This window comes from Arvicola amphibius, chromosome 9, assembly GCF_903992535.2.
Source record: "Arvicola amphibius chromosome 9, mArvAmp1.2, whole genome shotgun sequence".
Taxonomy (NCBI): Eukaryota; Metazoa; Chordata; class Mammalia; order Rodentia; family Cricetidae; genus Arvicola; species Arvicola amphibius.
Genome location: NC_052055.2, coordinates 94,951,211 through 94,973,259, shown reverse-complemented (window position 1 = coordinate 94,973,259; position 22,049 = coordinate 94,951,211). Strand labels below are relative to the sequence as shown.

General features: G+C 41.4%; 1 protein-coding gene and 1 non-coding gene across 2 annotated transcripts; one reads left to right on the top strand and one right to left on the bottom strand.

Moving 5' to 3' along the window:
- Positions 1–4,761: 4,761 nt before the first annotated feature.
- LOC119824120 lies at positions 4,762–4,876 on the top strand. The gene has a single exon (XR_005287053.1). It is a non-coding gene; the product is annotated as a small nucleolar RNA SNORD89 (small nucleolar RNA).
- Positions 4,877–8,097: 3,221 nt separating this feature from the next.
- Positions 8,098–20,187, bottom strand: Cnot11 (CCR4-NOT transcription complex subunit 11). The gene is given in 8 exon segments (XM_038341210.2): positions 8,098–8,416; positions 8,495–8,554; positions 8,556–8,592; positions 10,577–10,779; positions 12,770–12,972; positions 15,239–15,391; positions 18,258–18,422; positions 19,608–20,187. Coding segments are annotated over 8 exon segments (1,530 nt in total). The 5' UTR covers positions 20,119–20,187; the 3' UTR covers positions 8,098–8,218.
- Positions 20,188–22,049: the final 1,862 nt, after the last annotated feature.

Sequence of the window (22,049 nt, the reverse complement as noted above, 5' to 3'; positions counted from 1 at the left end):
TATATAGGGAGTTTCAGGCCAGCTAGGACTGCATTGTGAGACCCCCTCACCCCCAAACAAAAGAGGGGGCTCTTATAGAGATGGCTTCATGGTTAAGAGCACTGGCTGCTCTTCAGACCCTGAGATCCATTATCAGCACTCACATGATGACTCAAAACATCTGTAACTCCAGTTCCTGGAAATTCTGTACCCTCTTTGGCCTCTACAAGCACCAGACAGTGCATGTTGTACATACGTGCGTGCATACATACATAGAGGCAAAATACCCCATCCATATAAAATAAATTTTTATATTGTCTGTTAAAAGAAATATTTTAGCAGAATTGAACTATAGATGAATAATTGATGCTTCTTAATTTTGAATTCTTGGTTCATCTAAAGATTTTCAAAAACAGTAAAATTCAAATTGAATCAGTGTGTCTTTTAATGTGTTTAGGAAAACTTATAGAAATGTTTAGAACTTCAGTTTGTATTGTGTATATATATGTGTGTATTGGAAGGTGGACCTGCCACATGTGTATGCAGGTGTAAGTGCACATGTGTGTAGGCCAGAGGTCACCATCAAGGCATCATCTACCTTATTTTTTGAGGCGAAAGTCTCCCATTGACATGGGACTTCCCCTACGTAAGCTACGCTGACTGGGGAGCCACAGGATCCATCATCCCTGTCCACTTTCTCTAGCTCTGGGATTACAAGCACACATTACCAGGCCCATCTTTTTTATGAGTGTTCTGGGGGTTGGGCTGAGGTAGTAAGCACTTATGAGCTGAACCATCTTCCAAACTCCTATAAATTTTAAATTTAAATCAATACTAGAGGAAAAAGGAAAAGGAATACATTTAGAGTGGGAGCATTAGGGAATGGATTTCACAGGATCGTAAAGCTGGGCCTTGATCTCACCATATCTCTGGCTAACACTGAACTGACATTACAGGGCAGTATATTCAGTATAGTAAGGAATTTTGCTTTTAGGAATCCTGTTGAGACAAAGTTGATACTATGATTTGGGCCACTGAGTTCAGAGTCCAGAAAAAAAAAATTTTTTCTCAAGAGCATGTCCCCACTTGTGAGATGTGTAAACACAGAGGTCCTTCAAAGGCAGTCACTGGGTGAATGTTGGCTCGGGTAACACTGGAAAGAAAGCCTGTCTGTCACACTGAAGGAAGGGTATTTCTGTATTCTCTACTGGCATTCTTGACATGGGTTGTCATTTTTACATGTAAGTTTTATTTAAGGTTTCTATAATTTGTTTCTCCAATGTGTAACTGAGTTGGACAGACCTACTGACCTAGGGTGGCTTCTGATGCTTTGTTGTAGGAGCCGGCAGGAGTGACCCTCAACATGGAGGATCCGTCTGCTAGCACACAGCCTCACTGACAGCCTCACGACAGAGCCTGGCTTGAACTACAGGACATTTAATTTTTTACTCTAGGGCATAGTTTTGTATACTTGAAAACGTGGATATTATTTTACTTTATCTTTCAGATTCAGATTTGATATACAAAGGGCTGAGATATTTTATTTCCTAAGAGGACTTTTAATTAGCCTGGTATCTATTATCTACTAAAGTATGATGTATATCATAAATTTGTTGTGTCAGACTGTCACAGATGGGGGGGGGGTTTCTGAGTACTAGACTAGCTTCTGTGGTACTGTAAACCAAGATTCTGTTTCTCGGGCTTTTAGACAAAGCTCACTAAGTTAAAGTAGAATTGTGTAATATAATTCAGTAGTTGATCAAATGGACTTTTCCCCGAAGCAGAGGACCTCTTTTAAACTTGTAAAATGAGAAATCTTGCCATAGGCAGTGTGTACAGCTGTTAAACCCAGCACTCAGGAGGCTGAGGCAAGAGGATTTGAGTTCAAGCCAAAAAGAAGGAACTGAGGAAGAGAGAAATCAACCTGTCTTGCACTATATTGTCCATAGAGACTTCAAAACCAAGCAACCTTTTTTATTGTTTTGAATTGTGGAAAAAAAAAACACTAGTGATTTATGATTTGCATTTTTACCTTATTGCCTAATTTTTTTTTTTTTTTTGACACTCGGAAGGAGAAGGACATTTATCCATGTTTTTTCTACCAAAAAAAATTGGCAGGGAATGCCGTATTGCACATTAAAAGTATTAAAATACTTGATTCATGAGAAAAATCAAATAGGCATACTGTGATGTTTTAAATTATAAGTATATTTCAGTGGATCTAATCTTTAAAATTAAAAAGATTTAAATTAAAATTTTGATTTTTGTGTTAGACTAACATTTTTCTAATGAGATTTTTAACCCTAGTTCAGTTCTCTGTGACCTTTATCTGTCTTTTTTCTCTGCTTGGTGTTCCTACAGGTAAAGCCTATTAAGGTCATTGCCTGAGTTCTAGAGTGGTCAAATATATTTTTTAAGAGTGAGGAATCCTTGTTGATCCTAAACTTGTGTTGCATGTCTACTTGTAGACAAAAATAAATGCTTATTGACAAAAATATTTTATTGTAACATTTTATTTAGCATAGTCAGTCCCAACATTCAACACAAATTAATTACAAAGGATAAAAAGTCTATTAATAAAAGCCTATCTTTGCCCAAAGGACAGAGAAAAAATATATTCTTGATTCAAAATATTTTACACTTCAGTGATAAACTGAGAGTGCTTTTTTAAAGTTCATTTGTGTGTATGGGTACTTTCCCTGTATGTATGTCTTTGTACCATCTGCATGCTAGTGCCAAAAGAGGCCAGAAGAGGGCATCCGATCTGATTGAACTGGAGTTACAGAAGGTTGTGAGCCACCTTGTAGGTACTGGATATTGAACCTGGTTCTCCAGCCACTGAACCATCTCTCCAGTCCAAGGAAAGAATGGTTTAAGAAGTGTTTCTGGCTGGCACCACAAGTCACTGGAGGTCACTGACCCACAGTCTTTCTTGATTTTTGCATTAATCCTCTCAGCTGGAAACTACTTACAGGACAGTGAGACAAACAGGAGTCAGAAAACACTCCAGATCTAGTACTGTCTCTCGAGGCTTCTGCTAGGGAAAAGATAAGTATCCTCACAGCATCTCTTCTGCATACAGGTTTAGGAATAACTTCATCAGGTATCATTTTCAGATCTATTTTTCATTTTTCTCCAGCACAAACTTAATTCTTGATCTTCTTCACAAGTTCTGCTTTGATCAACTTCAGCTACTTCTTATCTAAATGGGTGGACCATTTCTTCTAGCTTCCAGTGATCTGTTATGGTCTTGTTTCAAGGCATTGAATCCTACCTAGGTGTGATCCATTTCCTCCGTCAGCAATCTGTCTGTCACTGACTGCTGAGAGATGCTCTGATAGTGTCCTTACTGATTGTGTCATCTCTGGCCACAGGAGCCTGAAAAGTGGGAACTTGTGGCAGGGTAAGGACAGCTGGCGGAACCACTGGAGATGAAGGAGAGAGGTATCCAACTGAGTATAGAATTTCCCCATACCACGCCTGGCCTATAGGTCATTGATGGTCCTGTTTTTAGGGTACAGTGGGAAGGGATGTAGAAATCCGGTAGGATGGAGAACATTGAAAGGTCCTTCTCTAAACATTACAGTCATAACCCTGAATAAGCTCCAGAAGGCTGACTGTGGGTGTTTCTATTTAGTGTCAAGTATGGAAGGTAGATCTTCCCCATTTTTGAACCACATGCTTTCAGTAGTCACTGAACTAGTGGGCTAACAAAATGGGATGGTCTATGTGTCCAGCAGCCATAGGTATATTGGAATACTATACATACTGCTTCCATAATACATAGGAATTGTTCCAGCCTGGAATTGCCATCATTTTTAAAATGAGTCCAGTACAATTTGAGATTTTTTGTATGTAGTAATAACTGACAATTTCACATTACAAATGTCTGTTTATGCATGGATACCATGTCCTACAGCTGGCCCCTAGGACAGCACCATGGCACCATACACTTCCGTCTTCACAGGCATCAGCATCAGGGCTGCCCCAAGTCTCCAGAGAACTGCAGAGGTTTATGCCAAGGCAGCACCAAGTAAATACAATTTTAAAGGCTAAATTTATCCTTAGAACTGTAATCTAAGACATGTGAAAGTGGCACTACTAAGCTATTTTTCTACAGTTGGATTCTAGTACTTCATAGTAAAACGTGGATTTTACTGAAAGAATGTACGACCAGATGAACATGATGAGCTGTTGAAGTAGAAAATCTTTCTTATATGAAGAGTCTCAGAGCTGGGTTTACAAGTTCTTACTGAACCACTGTGGTCAGTGCAAATAGGAATTATTTACCAAGTAGATTAGTGCTGTCTTTTAAGACATACCAGGGAAAATGTCATCATTCCAACAGTAAATGAAGCCTGGCTTTTACAAAGGATATTGTGATTAGAGCAAGGTAAATTGTTTTTAATTATTTACCATTGCTGAAGAATTTTTAAGGCAGGGTCTCACTGTTTAATGCAATTTGAATTTGAATTCACCATCCTTCTGCCTCAGCCTTCCCAGTGGTGAGATTACAAGCATGTGGACCACTTCTGACTCTGAATAGTGTTTTGAAGATTGGAGGCAGTGGTTGAAAGAGGCAGTGTCCATGACACAGACGATGGTTTGCTGTGGTTCCTGCTCTCCTGGCTTTTCACTCTGCAGTATTGATTGATATTTTGGCTCTCTCAGCAGAAAACCAGATTTGTGAGCACATGGTCTCACTTGGCAGGTAATTGTTTCTTATATGCTGAATTGATTGGGGTCTTGAACCTTTCTTCCCAGATGATTCTTCCTATGGCTGCTGAGGAATGATGACAATAAAAGGCCGAATTGCAGTGTCTCCATCAACAGTTTGCTCTCTATGTGGGCACACGATGACAAAACCTCCCGAAGCGAATCACTGTCTGACCTCAGTAATGCCAGGGTGGAAGCTTCCTGCCTATGGTCAACTTTCCAAGAGGGGCTAGGAAAAGCCTTCCCACGCTAAGAAAAATAATCAGTGTCTCAACTAACTACCCTGATCAAGGCAGAATCAGTGTTCCTTTAGATACACTTACCAAATCAAGGACTGCTAGAATTGTAAAAGTAATAGTAGCCCTTCCAGAGTAAGACAGCTAAATTGGGCAGCAGTTTCATTATTTGCTCAAGGAAGGATGAGGTTTAGTCGGTGTGTATCTAATATTAGCTGGAACTTGCGGACATTGTTTTAGACAAAAGCAGTTCTTAAGGTCAGGAAAACATTGCTTTGCCATTTCCTAAGCACTAGGTGTTGGCCTGAAGCAGAGATAGCTTTGTGGTATAATGTGATGTGTTTCTCTGGCACAACACTACATTAGAAAAGCTACCTATGTCTTTATTCCAGCTCAGTCTTGCTTTTAAAGCCTTAGAAACATCAGCATTTCATTCTGAATCACTCATTATAGTGGTGTCTGCTACACGCTTTGTGAGGCTTCTCTCCTCAGCAAAGTCTAGAAAATCATGAGTTGGAGTCTCTGTGCCCGTTCACTGAAAATATGAGGTCAGTCAGTCTCTGTGACAAACGGCAGGTTACCTGCTGGGCTGATGAGAAGTCTGAGAAAAACATTATTTCTGTGGGCCCATTGTAGTAACCGAATCTCAGGTTTGTGTGTCAGTTCTTTTGTAAGTCTTGGATGTTCCTAATGTAGACAGTTTTCTTACTTGCTAATTTCTCAGATAAAATACCCGTTAACAAGAACTATTCAAAATATTGTAATAGACTACCCCGTAGATCATAGATTCTGAGATCCACACTTACTATGGAACTGTTACCTAAATATATGAAGTTGGTGTACTTAAAATGAGGTATAAATGAGAATGTGTCCTATAAACTTAGTGATCCTCGTTTCTGTAAATTGATAAAATGGTAATAAATTGCTGTTGAATAATTTAAGTGGTTGTATTTTGGGATTCCAAAATGTGTTTTTAAAAAACTTCTATTAAAATGTACTGATTAGTGTTCTTTTTTTTGGACAGGTGATTTGAAGATTTAAGTTGAACTAAAAAAATGTCATGAAGTTTAACTTATGGTAATTAAACTCATTTAATTACACTTAATAAAGTCGATTGTGGTTTATTCAGTCTCACTTTTTTGGAGATGATAGGTAACTTGTTGCCACAGGCTGGCTTTTAATTTTTCCACGTTTACACAATCCTGTCAGTAGTCCCAGATAGATGGGAGGACAGGGCTGAAGCAGGGTTTTACCTAATGTAAACATGCTAAACCTAGGGTAATCTAGTGGTGCTACCAACTTATGTACATCTAATGTTCACCAAGCACAGTTACTCCTTTATAGTCTGTTTTCCTAGTGAAACCCCGATTGTGATCTTGACCTCCTCATTGTAGGGTCTGTATTTGAGAATTTCATTTGGGATTCCAAAAATCAATATGGACACTTGATTTCTCCTCTGTGTGCCACACAACACAGCTTGTCTTCTGATGTGCAGAAATTTTTGAGTTGCTTGTGTCTTGCTGCAGCTCTCACTGCAAGGGTCCCTTCCAAACTCGTACCTTAGCAGGGTGTGGGTCATTGCACTGGTCTTGGAAGTTACATTAAAATGAACGTGGTGAATTATTTTTTCCTGGTGTCAGCTTAACAAGACTGTGACAGCTTTTATATGTTAATAAGTTTTAGGCATGTATTCATAGGTCCCAGTTCTGTCCTTGTTGGCTACAGGTTAAATGTTATTTTCTTAAAAACTCATGCAACCATCCTTTTGATATGTTGACAGGACACTTGTTCACACTCAAGAACCACACAATCAAGCTTTAAAAATGCACATACACCTTCCTTGAAATGCTATTTTAAGTTTTCAATTTTGCGTTGGGCTACAGCTAGAGCTACCCTGGGCTAGCTAGAGGTTAGACATGCATATCAGCTATAAAGCTGTTTCCCACAGTGAGTCTTCGAAACTTGTCGTTTAAAACAGTGTTTGGTTGTGTGCTATTCTTTGCCCAGTGACATCTTCAAAATGGTGGTGGCCACTTTGGGGCACTGAGAGAAGTCACCTGTTTAGTTCAGATGTGGGTCATTCCTACAGGGGCTCAAGGCTCATTCCTCTAATCCTAAGAATAAGAAGAACGTATCAAACATCTGGAGTTCTGTTCCTTCGCCACTGTCAGAACACTAATTAGTAAAATAAAACAAAACCACCAAGCTTGGCTTCCTTAAACTCTTGCCAAATGTTGGAGAACAGATTCTATCCCTATAAATCTATTCTAGAAATCATAATTCTCTAAATAAAAGGTATGTCAAAGTCAGGTACTAAAAAATAACAGCTGGATGTGGTGGCATACACCTTTAGCATGCAGAGGCAGGAGGATCTCAATTCTAGGCCAGCCTAGTCCATATAGCGAGAACTCCAGGACAGTCCGGGCTACATAGACCCTGTCTAGGGCACCATTGTCTTAAGCACTGACCTTACTCTACCTCTTCCCCCCCCCCCCCCGAGACAGGCATCTGGGGTACACCCTTCTGGTGTACCAGTTCTTACCTATAAAACAAAACATGCCATGTTAGGCTACCATTGATAAAACGTTCTAGCTATTACAGCCTAGCAAAAAGTCCTTGCATGAGAATGCCCATGTTTGTTAGAAGCTCAAGAAACACTGTTGCTAAGAAGTGTATGCTGACCAGGCAGTGGTGCTACACCTTTAATCCCAGCACTAGAGAGGCAGGTAGCTTTACTGAATTTGAAGCTAGCCTGGTCGAAGTCCAAGACAGCCAAAGCTACACAGAGAAACCTTGTCTTAAAAAAAAAAAAAAGAATTGTTAAGTCCTTGGTTCAGACCCTGCTTAATAACTACACTCAGCTGCTCTGAGCACAGACTGGACCATGAATTCTCAGTGTCTTCACTTACTCTCATTGAACATGTTTGTACTAGAAGCTACCAAGGACAATATTCGTGGCTTTTAGGTTACTCTTCTAGAAAAAAAAGTGGGGTACTTTGTTTTAAACTTAAAAAAAAACCCGAACTTCCTTTCCTACAATAACTTTTTAGAATAATTATTCTCCTATGGATTGTCATCAGCAAGAGAGTTAAAAAAAAATACATTTCCCCAAGTTCTTACCAAAATTCACCCATGGGAAACTCCTCTAAGAAAAAGGAAATTTTGCTTAAGTAATAGTGTCATTTATATTTCTTAGATAAAGCAAGCAATCCACTCAAGAGTTTCAACAGTTTTAAAAACCAATCCAAATACAGTTGAGCAACAGAAGGGGAAGTTCTGGTGAGGTATTATTTTGATATTTTGGTCTCTGAAGGGGTTTCCCCAGTATCCAGTGTCTTCAGCAACCGGAATAGGCCTGCAGCTTCCCGTATCCTACTAAATTCAATACAGAAGGCCTGCACCTCTATAAACAAGTCCTGCACGTTAATAATTTTGTTACGGATCAACGACTGGAGAAACACACATACAAGACGCACCAGACGATTCTGGAAAAGAAAAAGGGGTAAGTTTTAGAAACCTGTTTTCCTGGCAGACAATAATATTACAGGATTTCTACTACTCACCTGCATATATTTATCCTTAATTTGTTCACAAGTAGAGATGCAGTTTGAGATGTAAAGGTGAAATAAATTCAGGAGGTAGATCAACAGCTGTAGTTAGTCTGTTTCATGAAAGAAAATTTGAGCTGTAACTGTATTTGCTAATATTAAGTAATGTAAGCATGAAGTCAAAATTTCTCTGTGGTCATCTAGTGAAAATTTATGTGACCCAATTCTTTAGTTTTAAACCCAAGAGCCACAGCCACTTAAACCTCTGACACTCCTGTTAAGTTTATATTTACATATTTTACTCTGTAATTACCCATGAAGCAATGAGTGTCATACTGTGTTCCTGGCTGAATCACTGTCAGTCTTGGTCTTACCCACTTCCAAGCTCAACCTCAACAGTTATTATCATCATTTAAAACGTAGAAAAGTCCTGTAAGTATAAGCACTGTGAGAGGCAGTGTGTGTGAGATGAAGGTGGACTAAACAGCACAACATATAATCAGATTAAAATGAAGCTTTGCAGAAGTAATATGAACCTGGTAAAGTTACTTGAACAGACAGAGACCAAAACAGGCTTTCCTGAGAACAAGACACACAGGTTTAGAACTGACCATTACAAAGTCCTGAAGAAGACTCAGCAACTGTGTAACAAGCTTTAGAGTTTGTAAACTCAAAAGAGTATTTTCCAAAGCATTAAATGAAATATGAAATAGGTCAGCCAGGTGGTGGTGGTGCACACCTTTAACCCCAGTATTTGGGAGGCAGAGGCAAGCAGATCTCAATGAGTTTGAGGCCAGCCTGGTCTACAGAGCGAGTTTCAGGACAGAGAGGGCTACACAGAGAAACCCTGCCTTAGGGGAAAATAACCAAAAATTCCACACTGAGGTCAAGTTCAACCCAGGAAATATTAAGACACAGGGCTGGCTACTGCAAACTATTTGACCTTAAAACATAAAACCTAAGGCACTGAAGTACTTTAAGAAAGCTGCCACCCACGCTCTGCCTTCTGAGATCTGTGCATCAGCAGCACGGCTGCTTCATCCTTGCGAATGATAAATTATATGGGTGCTAGGAAACAAAGCAGAACCAGGATTGGTTGGTAAAGACACTACTAGAGGAATGCAGTTAGGCAGAATCCAAGAACACTCAGATTGCTCCATCCAATGGCAAATTTAGCCAGTGCAAAAACAGCAATTGTGACTATGATAAAGGAGGTCCCAGCAAGGAGAACATGCAAACAGCATGTTTTCAACAGTAGCCAGCCAGCTCCACAGTGGCACAATGCTTACAAAGTAATTAGAAAGCTCATGCTTCCTTTCTTCTCCCGCCTCTTTCTTGTGCACCAAGCTACCCTGCCAAGCTTTTGTCACCAGTTTGACTTAACACATTCTTTAGTTCAAGTTTAAAATAGTTGCCAACTTATATAGAGATGTTCAAAAAATGTGTTTTGGCTTACACCCATAATCCAAGGTTCAGAGAATGAGGCATTCAGAACTGCTATGACTTTGAAGCTAGGATACTATTAGATCCTATATCAAAAGAAAAACAGAAAGTAAAGACTACCTCAGAAAAATAATACCCACCCACCTAAGTACATTTAATTCACAATTTACCTTAAAATATATCTGTAAAGAAAATAAAAGATGAAACCTACATAGAACACACCCTTGAGGATCACTGAAGAGCAAAGTCAAGATCTTAAGAGCTGGGAGGGCAGTCTGGGATACATAGAGACTGTCTCAAAAAACAAAACAACAGTAACAAAAGCTGGGAGAACACTAGCAATCTTCAGGACCGCATGCCTAGAAGTCCAATTCTAAGACCCACATGTGCATGCTACCAATACTGGCTGCCAAGGAATGGAATACCTGGATTGCAGAGGGCACAAAAGACAGTGAAGTAAATTTAACAACTGAGTTCTTAAAAATGGAGGCTAAATTCACATGTAGTGAATACTAAGACTCAATGTAAGCTAACGGTATCAGAAAAGGGAAAAGAAAGAACAAAACAAAAACCTGCTACGGCCTTTCAAATTTCCAGGTAATTTAACCAGGGTTTGAATATTAACTATACCTCTGGTGGAACATGAAAGCTTACCGATTTACAACCTCCATTGAATGTAAGGACATATCCATGTTGACCAGGACAGAAAAATACTCCGTGATCTGGCTCGACTGCATTAGCTTCAGCAGCATCTCTATAGCGACTAAAGGGTTGTTCTCCACGAGGTCTGGAAGTTTCGCTGGAGTAAGGCCAATGTGATAAACAAGTTTGGGATCTTTTTCCAGCTCACCAAGGAGCTAAAGAAAACCAAAGTGAGAGGTTCTTGAGTCATATTAGAGTATGTTTCCTACATATAAACCCATATTTATATAAGAATTATAAAATTATCCTTGTTGAGTTAATCTGTTAAATTTCTTCCCTCAAAGCCATATTCATTATGTCTTAATTTCAGAATTGAATTGTGATGATAGAAAAATAAAAGGCAATTTGTAAATCTACTAGTCATTCTTCCTATAGACATGACAGTCTTGATTTTGTCTGGTAGTATACAATATGACCATAATAGTGTCATTCTTAAAATCTCAATTTACCAACTTCTCCCAAAACATACAAGCCAAGTTGAGTGTGGTAGCACACATCTGTAATATATGCATTAGGGCAGGAGGCAGCCAGCGTGGGCTACAAAGTAAGTTCAAGGCTATCTGATATATATATAGTAAGACCCTGTTTCAGTTTAAAAAAAAAAGCCACACACAACTCCATAAACCACAGATCAAGAGCCATGCCCTGTCTTATCCAGAAATAACAGAAATACTCTAGAAAGGGATGGAATAGGAGACACTTCAGGTCTTCCACCTATAGTATTTTACAGTTCAAGTTATACCCACACTTTGCAATTCAAAGAAATGGAAATATTGTTTTTCTTGTCCAAATATACACTTTTTCTTTAAAACAAAATCATTTACCTTGAGGCTGTCTCCTTGGCTCAGGCTGGTCTTGAGACCCTATCTCGTGAAGCCTGCCCTTTAATTCCTGATTTTCTTTTTTAAAGATTTTATTTATTTATTTATTTATTTATTTATTATTTATGTTTACAGTACTGTACCTGCATGTATGCCTGCAGGCCAGAAGAGGGCACCAGATCTCATTATGGATGGTTGTGAGCCACCATGTGGTTGCTGGGAATTGAACTCAGGATCTCTGGAAGAGCAGCCAGTGGTTTATTTGTTTTTTGTTTTTGGGTTTTTTTTTGTTTTTTTGGAGACAGGGTTTCTCTGTAGCTTTGGAGCCTGTCCTGGAACTAGCTCCTGTAGACCAGGCCTCAAACTCACAAAGATCCACCTGCCTCTGCCTCCCGAGTGCTGGGATTAAAGGCGTGCGCCACCACCTAATCCCTGATTTTCAGTCTCTATCTTCCAAGTGCTAGGATTACAGGCATGCACCATGCCCTTTTGTCTTAACTGTTATATTCTTCTATCTACTCGTATATTCCACACTGGACTACAAACAGAAACTACAAACAATTGCTATTACATCACTTAAAAAATATTTGTGGGGAACCTAGAAGATGATTCAGTGGTAAAGAGCACTTTCTGCTCTTCTAGAGGACCAGGGTTTGGTTCCTAGCACCTATATGGAGGCTCACAGCTTAACTGCAGCTCCAAAGGATTGGATGCCCTCTTCTGGCATCTATGGGCACTGCACCCATATGGTGCACAGACATGCATGCAAACAAAACAACCATACACATAAAACAAATATTTTTAAAATGCATATTTTAAGTGATAAACTGGAGTGGAGGTAACAACAGTATCTTCCTACCAGTTCTAACTTGAAAGTGTACAAACGTAATAAAATATACAACCTAGAGTGTCTTTGCTCTTCTTCCCCAAGGAGTCTATCTAGTTGTAATCTCGGGCAGCAGGAAACAATAACCTCAGTCCACCACTAAACATTGTGTGTTAGTCTTACTCCCGGAACCTCATTGCTTATTAAATATTAGTAACCACACACCCTCAAGTTACTGTCCAGCCTAATTCGGCAAAGCACATGATATGCCTAGCTGATATGTGCTGACAGTGCCCCAAATTGAGACCCTTCCTATCCCACCACCTTTCCCCGAGACAAAATGAATAGAGTCTAGATTTTCGGTCATTAGACTTGTCTCATCAGAGCAAAATTATCAAATTTTGGAAAAGCCAGAACACAGCTTCAGAGATCGCTTCCTCCTGAATGTCGACTTACCACTTATGGGAGGATAGGACACTACTTGTAATACATACATACCTGTGTTTGTTGGGGAGAAGATAAAGGGCTTTTGAAGGCTTTGGCCATGATTCGCTTGATCTCCACACCAGTGCTATTCTTAACACACATTGATTTATCCCACTGAATGGCATGCTCGGGTTCTGTAGGATTTAGCCAGGCCAGTTCATCCTCACAAATGTGGAGAGGTGGTGGTGGGCGGATGAACTCTGGTCGGAAGTGGCCTATAATAAGAGTAGTACAGCGAGCTACCATCCGCACACACCTTATATTCACTTCACTCAATGAAGGGCAAGAATGCCTTTAATAAGAATATCTGATCAACTTCATGCTTCAAACAGTAATGATATAAAATCAGAATTCCACTCAAATTATAACTAAGAAAACACACACACAAAATCAGCATGATGCCAGGAACCAAATGTGCTTTTTGGAAAGAGGAAATCATGTGCATGAAGTTTTAAAGTCAAGTATGTCCATTTAGGCTACAGATACAAATTAGCAGATTTTATTATTGTTGTTGTTGTTATTAGTTTTATTTTTAAGTCTCAGTATATAGCCCTGGCTATCCTGGAATTTACTATGTAGACCAGGCTGATCCCAAACTCACAAAGATCTGCTGCTGAGATTAAAGGCATTTGCCATTACACCCAGCTTATAACTAAGATTTTACTTATTTATTTTTGCACTCAGAAACTCACAGTGCTACACGGAGTCCTTGGAGCTATCCCTGCAACTCAAGGTTGATGTGTAAGTTATCAACATAGTAAAATAAACTCATTAAAACTCCTCCTGAACTAACATCACACCTCACTTGGTCACTACACAGATGAAAAGCTAAACCTCATACTATGACAACCAAGTCAACGAGCCTGCCCTCAGTGGCTTATAATATCTTACATAAACACTTGTGGCCTAACTCCCAGTGACCCACAGTACTATATCCAAGTGGCCAGTCTCAAGAAAGACATATTGCACAGTAAATTTTACTACTTAACAAGACAGACACTCAGCTGCCTAAATACCCAGTTATGGGTCCTGCCTGCATGATAAACCCCACAAAAGACCCAGGAGTAACCAACTTCTACCAAACTGTGATAAAGAACTCTCCCTCCCTCTCTACTGATTCTAGTATACAGCAATAAATTCTCCTTTTGTCCTAACAGTAACATTTACCCAGTTACCATTGCCGGGCTTCCAGAGGGCATTTCCCGCATAGAACAGAAGGTGGTCTGTCCTGTTTTGGATCCTAGGCTCCACCAAATTTGAGATGAATCTCGAATTTACAAACAAAGTCTTCCTGGCAAAGTAACACCAAGCACACATCTTCAATGTCTGCTCACTAGTATCACCAGAATGAATTCCTGTGTCTCTCCTCAGACTACTTACAGTCTTCAGCACTTCAGAGAAGTGCTTTTTATGTGAGGTAGGGATGTCGAGGTGTGGCTACACTCAGTTACACACATAGCTGGCTGACTGCCTGTGCAATCAAACCCAGAGGCAGGCAGATCTCTGACTTGAGGCTAGGTGGTTCTCAGTGAGTTCAAAGCCAGCCTGGTCTTCAAAGTGAGTTCCAGGACAGCCAGGGCTACACAGAGAAACCCTGTCTGGAAAAGCCAAAAACCAAAAACCACCAAGTGCCATGGATCTGGAGATATGCTTGTGACTAGCTGAAACTTCAAACAGTAAAACCACTTTAAACCAAATGAAAGTCACACTGGAAGCTTCCAAGTCCTGTGCTCTGTATTTAGGAGATGATGTTCCTATCTCTGTGCAGAATGTCCCTGTCTTCAATCACCCAGGAGCTTGTAAAACCAAATGGTACAGCTGCATTATTTCAAATTCAGTGGGTTTTGGGGGTTTTGTTTTGTTTTTTCCCCCAATTAAAGTAAAATAAAGGCTATCAAGTCAGTAAAACTGAAAGACAAAAGGTAATAAGATTAGTGAAGAAGTATAAAATGACCCTGTTAGACATGAAGTTACAGAAGGTCCATTTCAGGGGCTGAAGATGTAGTTTCGCTGTGGAGTGCTTTCCTTTTACACAGTGCTCCTGGGTTTGATCCCAAACAAGAAAACAAAAAAGCTGGGTATGGCACACCTCAGTAACCCCAGCACTTGGGAGATAGAAGCCAAGTGGATTAGGATTTTAAGGTCATCCTCAGCTGCACAGAGTTTTCAAGGTTACTCTACACAAGAGGCTGACTTATTAAAACAAACTCAGATTCATTTTAGTAAAATACAAATTTCTATCTCCAGGCAGGCACGTAACAAATAAGTAATAAGCATCCTAGTGTATAATTTGCTTTAAAAAACTGAATTTTACCATTCATCTCTGCTATATTCTAGACAGAAATTTTACTGTTCATCTCTGCTATATTCTAGATAGTAAGGCAGGAAGTCTCTCATCAGATTCAATGAAAACAAGTATTACAAAAACTGAAAAGTTCCATCGAGCACTGCCAGACGTAAAGTTAATTCACATATACCTACTTTCAATAGGCGGTTTTGGTCCACTAACTAAAGACTCTGTGATCCGAGAGGCAACAGAGCTGTCAAATCCAGAGTTAGAGGAATCCGGGTCTGGGTCACTGAGGATACTTGGGAAGCTAGCTTTACTCTGGGTTGGCAGTTCAGACTGACGTTCTGGAAGAGATTCAGACAAACATTTTAAGCCAGACCTGGGGACAAGACACATGCAACCCCAGCATTTGGAAGGTGGACACAGGAGGATCAAGAACTCAAGGCCAGACTTAGCTACTTGAGACTGGGGGGAGAAAGGACATTTTGAAATTGAGAACACCATGAATAGAGCAGGGGTACAAAATAGATATCTTTTAACTCCTATAAACCAAACAATAGTAACATTAAAATAACCCAACAAGGAAAAAAGAACTAATAATTTTAACAGACATTTTACAGAAACTGTAAATGGCCAATAAACATTTGAAGCAATGTTAGGAACCAGGATACAAAGCCATGTTTCAGACTCTAACATTTTAAAAATAGAGGGCTAGGGGCTAGAGATGGCTTAGTGGTTAAGAGCACTTGCTTCTGAAAAGACCTGGGTTCAATTTCTAGCACCAACACAGCAGCCAATAACCATGCATAACTCCTGTTCTGGGGATTCCACACCCTCTTCTGACTCTAAGGGCACCAGTCATGTACGTAGTATGCATATATACACGCAGGCAAAACACTCACATATATACATATATATGTATATATGTGTATGTTTGTGTACATGTGTGTATATACATATATATGTATATAAACTAAATCTAAGAAATAAAACCAGAAGACTCTAATGATACAATTTTTTGAAAGATATCTTCTTATAAGATTTTAATCTCTTGTAAGATATTTCTTACATTCTAAGAAACTGGCATTCTTTCTGGACTTCACAGCCCAAGTTAATAACATACCTTGAGGTCACTTAAGACTTGACCTAAGAATTTGCTGTGTACTCAGAGAACAATGAAACAACCAACTTTACTTGCTCTTGGATTTCCCATGTATCAGCTTTACAACATAAACTAAATGCACAGTGTAATCTTAAATAGTGTGTAGAGACCTTATACAGCCAGGCGCTGATAGGATTCCTGTTATCCTCACTCCTTTCCCATGTGATGCCACAATGTTCAAACAGAGTAATGGCCTTGGTTAGAGACAGACATCAGGCAAAGATACACCTGACAGGACAACGGGAACACACTCACACATCAGAGAGACTACAGATGCCAGGGCAACTACAGACTACAGGTCAGTGGTAGCAAACACCTTTAATCCAGGCCCTCAGGAGGCAGGGGCAGGCTGGTCTACAGAGGAGTTCCAGGACAGCGAGGACTGTTACACAGAGAAGCCCTGGGGATGGGAGGAAGACAACACAGACAGAGGGAAAGAGAGACTACGGACAGGCCAGACCAAAACTACAGACCGAGGGAAGACACAGAGAAAGAAGGAAAGAAGTCAAACTTGGGTTTAATCTTGGTCAAATTAATCCAAGGTGAAGTGTTCAGCTTTCTTTCCTTAGCATGATACTGATGCACTCTGGTGTTCTGAGGCTTGACTGACAAAGAACTAAATTCCTGATAAAAACAACTTTAAAATTAGATGGTAAAGACCATCAACCCACTGAAAAACTAGCCAAAGACATATGAAAAGAGATACTTCAAACATTCCATATGATGTTCAGTCTTGTTCAGTCAAAAGAAAAATGCTAACTGAAATAAACCAACGCCACCTTTTCATTCTTGATTATAAAAATAAAAGAAGTTAAATAACAACTACTAACCAAGATATAGAAAAACACATAACCAGCTAAGAGTTAGAAAGCCAATCATTAACAGGTATTTGCTGGGACTTTTATATCAAACTTCTGAAACGAACAAACAGTTAATGATAAATCTCTGCAGTCACTAAAGCTCAACTTGTTTGCTTGTGTTTTTAAAATTAAGAAAACACAATAGGAATCACCCACAAACATACCTTTAGTACACAGACCTTACTAAGATATCTGCTTCATGCGTTACACAGATGATCTGGATTTGGGATGTTCGCTTTACCTTATATTTTCTTCACATAGGGTCTCACTATGTAACCCTGGATGTTCTAGAAATCAGAGATCCACCTGCCTCTGCCTCCTGAGTGCTTGAATTAAAGGCCTGTGCTACCATGTCTGGTTCAGAGATGAACCGTGTGGTGAGCTCTGAGGAGGAAAGGGATTTGGACAGCATTCATCTGAGGGGAGGACAGAAAGCCCCGATAGTCACTCTCTCCTGCAGACAAAAAAACAAAGAAGGTTCCCTCTCATATACAAATTAACTTTGCTTATATATGTACATGCAGTGTGGTAATGTTTGCAAATTCTGGAAAACTAGAAAGGGGACCTGAGGGAGTAAAAGGAGGCTTTCAGGAGGGGTAAGAACGGTGATACCACACAGTGACACAAATGACTGTGAACGGGAATGCTGGAGTTAAAGGGTCTGCGCAAGGGTGGACAGCAGGGAGGTGGGACGAGAGGATGGGCATCAACTAAAAGCACACAAAACACAGAAAATAAAAAGGAAAGTGAACGGGGATGCTGGGGTAGAAGGGCTTAATCTGGCATGGTGGTTGGTACACAATACTTTAAGCCCAATACTTAGGAGTCAGAGGCAGGAGGAGCTCTTAGTTAGAGGCTAGCCTGGTCTACAGAGCAAGTTCTAGGACAGCCAGGAACAGCCATAAAGAAACCCTGGATCGCTAGTTCCAGGACAGGCTCCAAAACTACAGAGAAAACCGGTCCTGAAAAATGAGAGAGAGAGAGAGAGAGAGAGAGAGAGAGAGAGAGAGAGAGAGAGAGAGAGAGAGAGAGAGAGAGAACAAAAAATACAAACAAAACAGGGGGTGGCAGACAGGGAGATGGGGACAGAAGATGGGTAAATTAAAAAGAAAAATAAAAGTGATAAATCTGGATTTTAAGTAGAGGTTCTCATGAACAGACAAGAATGCCCAAACGGCCTTTCCTTACCTGCCAAGGCTAACTGAAGGCCGCTAATGTCCACGGACTGCCCCATGTTTCCAACATCCATCAAGGCAATCTGGCGAGGTGTCTTTTTGAAGAGTTCCCTTGGGGGTGCCAGCATCAGCTGGGAAAGAAAAAACTTTTCTGGTGGAGTTATAGGAGGCAAAAACCCTGCAAATAAAAATGTACACCGATTTCTCTCCAATGGTTACTTTTTTAAGTTAACTTGAATCTGGTAAAACAGAACTTGCTACTTGCCACACCAAGCTATTTTTATAAACTAAATGTAACTGAGTTCCGGTTAATCAAATATAAAGTCTATAAACAAGTGTATCACTTGAGATTCTGCGATCTAGAGAAATGTCAGTGAAACACATGGCTATAGTAACTCTTCAGAGTTTTCTGTTATCAAAAACTTCGATCCCTGCATAATGCTAAAGCTTATATAAGGTAGCATTCAGAAAGGCTTTTTTAGGGCTTGGAGTACAGTCCAGTTTAAATACACTTTTTTAAAAAAAACCTAGGGGGATAGACAGAGATGGCTCAGCAGTTGAGAACACTGTCTGCTCTTCCAGAGGACCGGGGTTCAATTCCCAGCGCCCACATGGCAGCTCACAGCTGTCTGTAACTCCAGTTCCAGGGCTTCTGACACCCTCACACAGACATTCATGCAGGCAAAACACCAGTGAACATAAAAATATATATTTAAAAAAATCTAAAATGCAGCTTGTGACAGGGGTAGAGGGTGTGAGTGGGTGGGTATAGCTGTCCTAGAGTCCTGGGCTAGGCTTGTGGGGTAGAGGGGGTGACCTTGTCCATCTGTGGGTACCAAAGTTAAAGGTGCATCCTCGAATCTAACCTACATCTAATGTCGGCAATGCTGCAAAAGGGAACATTCTACAAATCTGTTCCAGGAGACATGACTTAGAGAAGAATGTCATCCTTTGCCCACATGACAGTCCAGCAGACCAAGAAGGCGGCTGTGTAATGCGGATTTCAACCTGCCACTTCTTCAGGTTCTCTTCTTTACTTTGAGACTTAAAAGGGAAGGGGGGTAGACTTAAAAATAATGAATGAGCCGTATTTGACATACGAAGCTATGTGCAGCCCTTCGGTGGGCTGTACGATGTGTTTGTTGGCTTTTTCGGTTAAGAGGGATCATTTGTAGTGCAGCAAATTTAAAAAAAAAAAAAGCACACAACTTGGAACTTTTGGCTACCTCTTCCCTACTTTAGTGAGAGTGTGGATGGGGCGGGAGGCGATGATCCTCTCTTTCCAAGGAGACTGGACTGTCCTAGCCAGCGAGCTCCGGGCAGAACAGCTGGCTGCGCCCGCACAGCTGGCTGTGGACGGTACCTGAGAGCGGGGGCCGGTCGGGCTCCTGTCCGCCGCGGGCGGGCGGCGCGGGGTTGAGCAGGTGCGCGAAGCTGGCCGCGAAGGGGTTGGCGGCGAGTGGCTCGGTGCGGTACATCTCCCAGAGCAGGTAGAGCGCCGTGAGGCGCTGCGCCGCGCTGGGCAGCAGGTCCGGCTGCTGCAGCAGCATCACCAACACCGAGCCCAGGCGGAAGTGGTCGGCCTTGCTGAAGTAGTGGTGGAAGGCTGTGGACAGGCCCTCGAAGGTGCTGCCGCCGCCCGCCTCCTCAGAGATGATGCTGAGCAGGCTCGAGAGTTCCTTCGGGGTCAGGCTCATCCTGCCCGCGGGGCTCCCGGGGCCTCCACTCCCCGGCCCGGAGCCACCTGCTCCGCCTCGGCCTCCGCTCGAGCCTGCGGGGCCGCTCCGGAACGTTGCCGCCGCTTCCCGCGCTCCTCTTGGATCCGCTGTGGAGTGGAGCCGGCCAGACGCCGTGCTCACCCCACCGCCGGGCATCAACTTCGCCTGCCTGTCTCGCCTCCCGGCCGAAAGGCCCTGGCACCGGTTCGCGGCTTGCCCCCTCCCCTTCGCCCCCGCCCGCGGCCGTAAAGCGCACCGTAAAGCGCACGACAGCGTCGCAAACAAAACAGCGCCGAAGTCAGACGGTCGGAACCGAGAAACAGCGCAGAGCTATCGAGCCAGGCCGAGCCGAGGTTCCGGAGACGCGAGGTAGGCGGAGCGCCGTGTCCGGAAGTGGGGGGGACGTTCTGGAGGGCGGGGCCGCATGGTCAGAGAGGGGTCCACTTAGTTTTTCCCGGCCTGTGTGTGCAACATTGGAGGAGTGAAGGTGTAATTTTTAAAGCCAGTGAACACCATCTCTTGGAGGTGGGTGGCGCCAAACCGGCCCAGTAAATATTGCCTAAGTTATGACTTGAAAAATGGGTCTTAGATGCTAACTGGCTTAATAGAACATTCTTGATGGTTCATGGTGAAATTATATGCAAATAAAAACAGGTTTCTCATAACCAGTTTAAATTTAAAGGCTTACTCCTATTCTCAGAGATGGGATCCTATTGCTAATAAGTGTTTGTGCATGGTTAGGTAAACGAAAATCTGGGCGGTATCAGGTGCTAGGGATGCAGAGGCAAGCAGGTATCTGAGTTTGAGGCTAGCCTGGTCTGCGTAGTGAGTTTCAGGATAGCCAGGATTACATAGAGAGACCATGTCTCAAAAAATAATAAAAAGGAAACAAAATCTGAGAAAGTGTCTCAAGAAATACTCATTTACAAAATCATTTGCTGTACTTCTTTTTTCTTTACCCTGACCCAAAGTAAGATGCCCTTGTCCGAACACTGGAAAACCCTGGAAACTTCCTTACATACCAGCCTCTTGGCTTTGGTTCCCTGTGATCTGATTCAGATGTTCAAAAAACACCACTGCCAGCTTCCAATACACACACACACACACACACACAGAGAGAGAGAGAGAGAGAGAGAGAGAGAGAGAGAGAGAGAGAGAGAGAGAGAGAGAGAGAGAGACCTTGTGGTGACCTGTACCCACGCCAGAACTACAGATACAAACAGGAATGTCATCAGCTTCCCCTGGCAGCAGCTTAAGAGTTTTCTATTTGCTTGCCCACGAAATTCTCGAGGAAATTTTGAAGAAGGGGTGCTGGGTACAGTGCATGTTTTAAGGTCTTCTTTAGTTCACTGTTAAACTCTTAGAGAAGTCGGACCAGTGAGTGCCACAATCAGCAGAAAATGTAACTTGGCAAATGGGGGAAGTGATTCAAATTAGCTCTATTCTTATTATAAATCAACTACGTTCTCTTGGAGCCCTTGTAGGCTCTATTTGTGACAGTCTACAATACTAACACTGATTTGTGCTAGTTATTCAGTATCATAATTTATTAATTTAATTGTTAATACTGTAGGGGTGTTTCAAGATGTTTTAAAATATTTGAACATAGCATGTTACCCTCAAATAAAGCTGCTTTTCTATCAAGATTAATGTGGTGCCAAGAATTTCTTTCGTGTTTCCATTCTGTATTTGTTTCCAGGGCTTCTATAGCATAACCACAAACTGGGTATGTTTTCACAGTAGAAACCAACTTTTATCTCCCTTCCTGAGGCTGAAAATCTTGAATCTGAATGTCAGCTCAGCCATTCACCTCTGAGGCATCAAGAGAAGAATCCTTCCTTGTCTTGTTCTAGCTTCTGGCATTTACCCAAAGTCCTTGATATCCCTTTGCTCATAGCTACACCGTTCCAATCTCTGCTTCATCATTTGGCCTTAATTGTGTCTTCTCTAAGTTTTTTCTGTGGCTTCCAGGTAGTGAAGGCTGTGCTCTGGGCACTGTATGGTTGTTGCTGTCAGGGCAGCTGCGATAACACCCACATGAAACCCCCCACAAGCCTGGATCCACTAGCATTCCCTTGTGGAAGGGA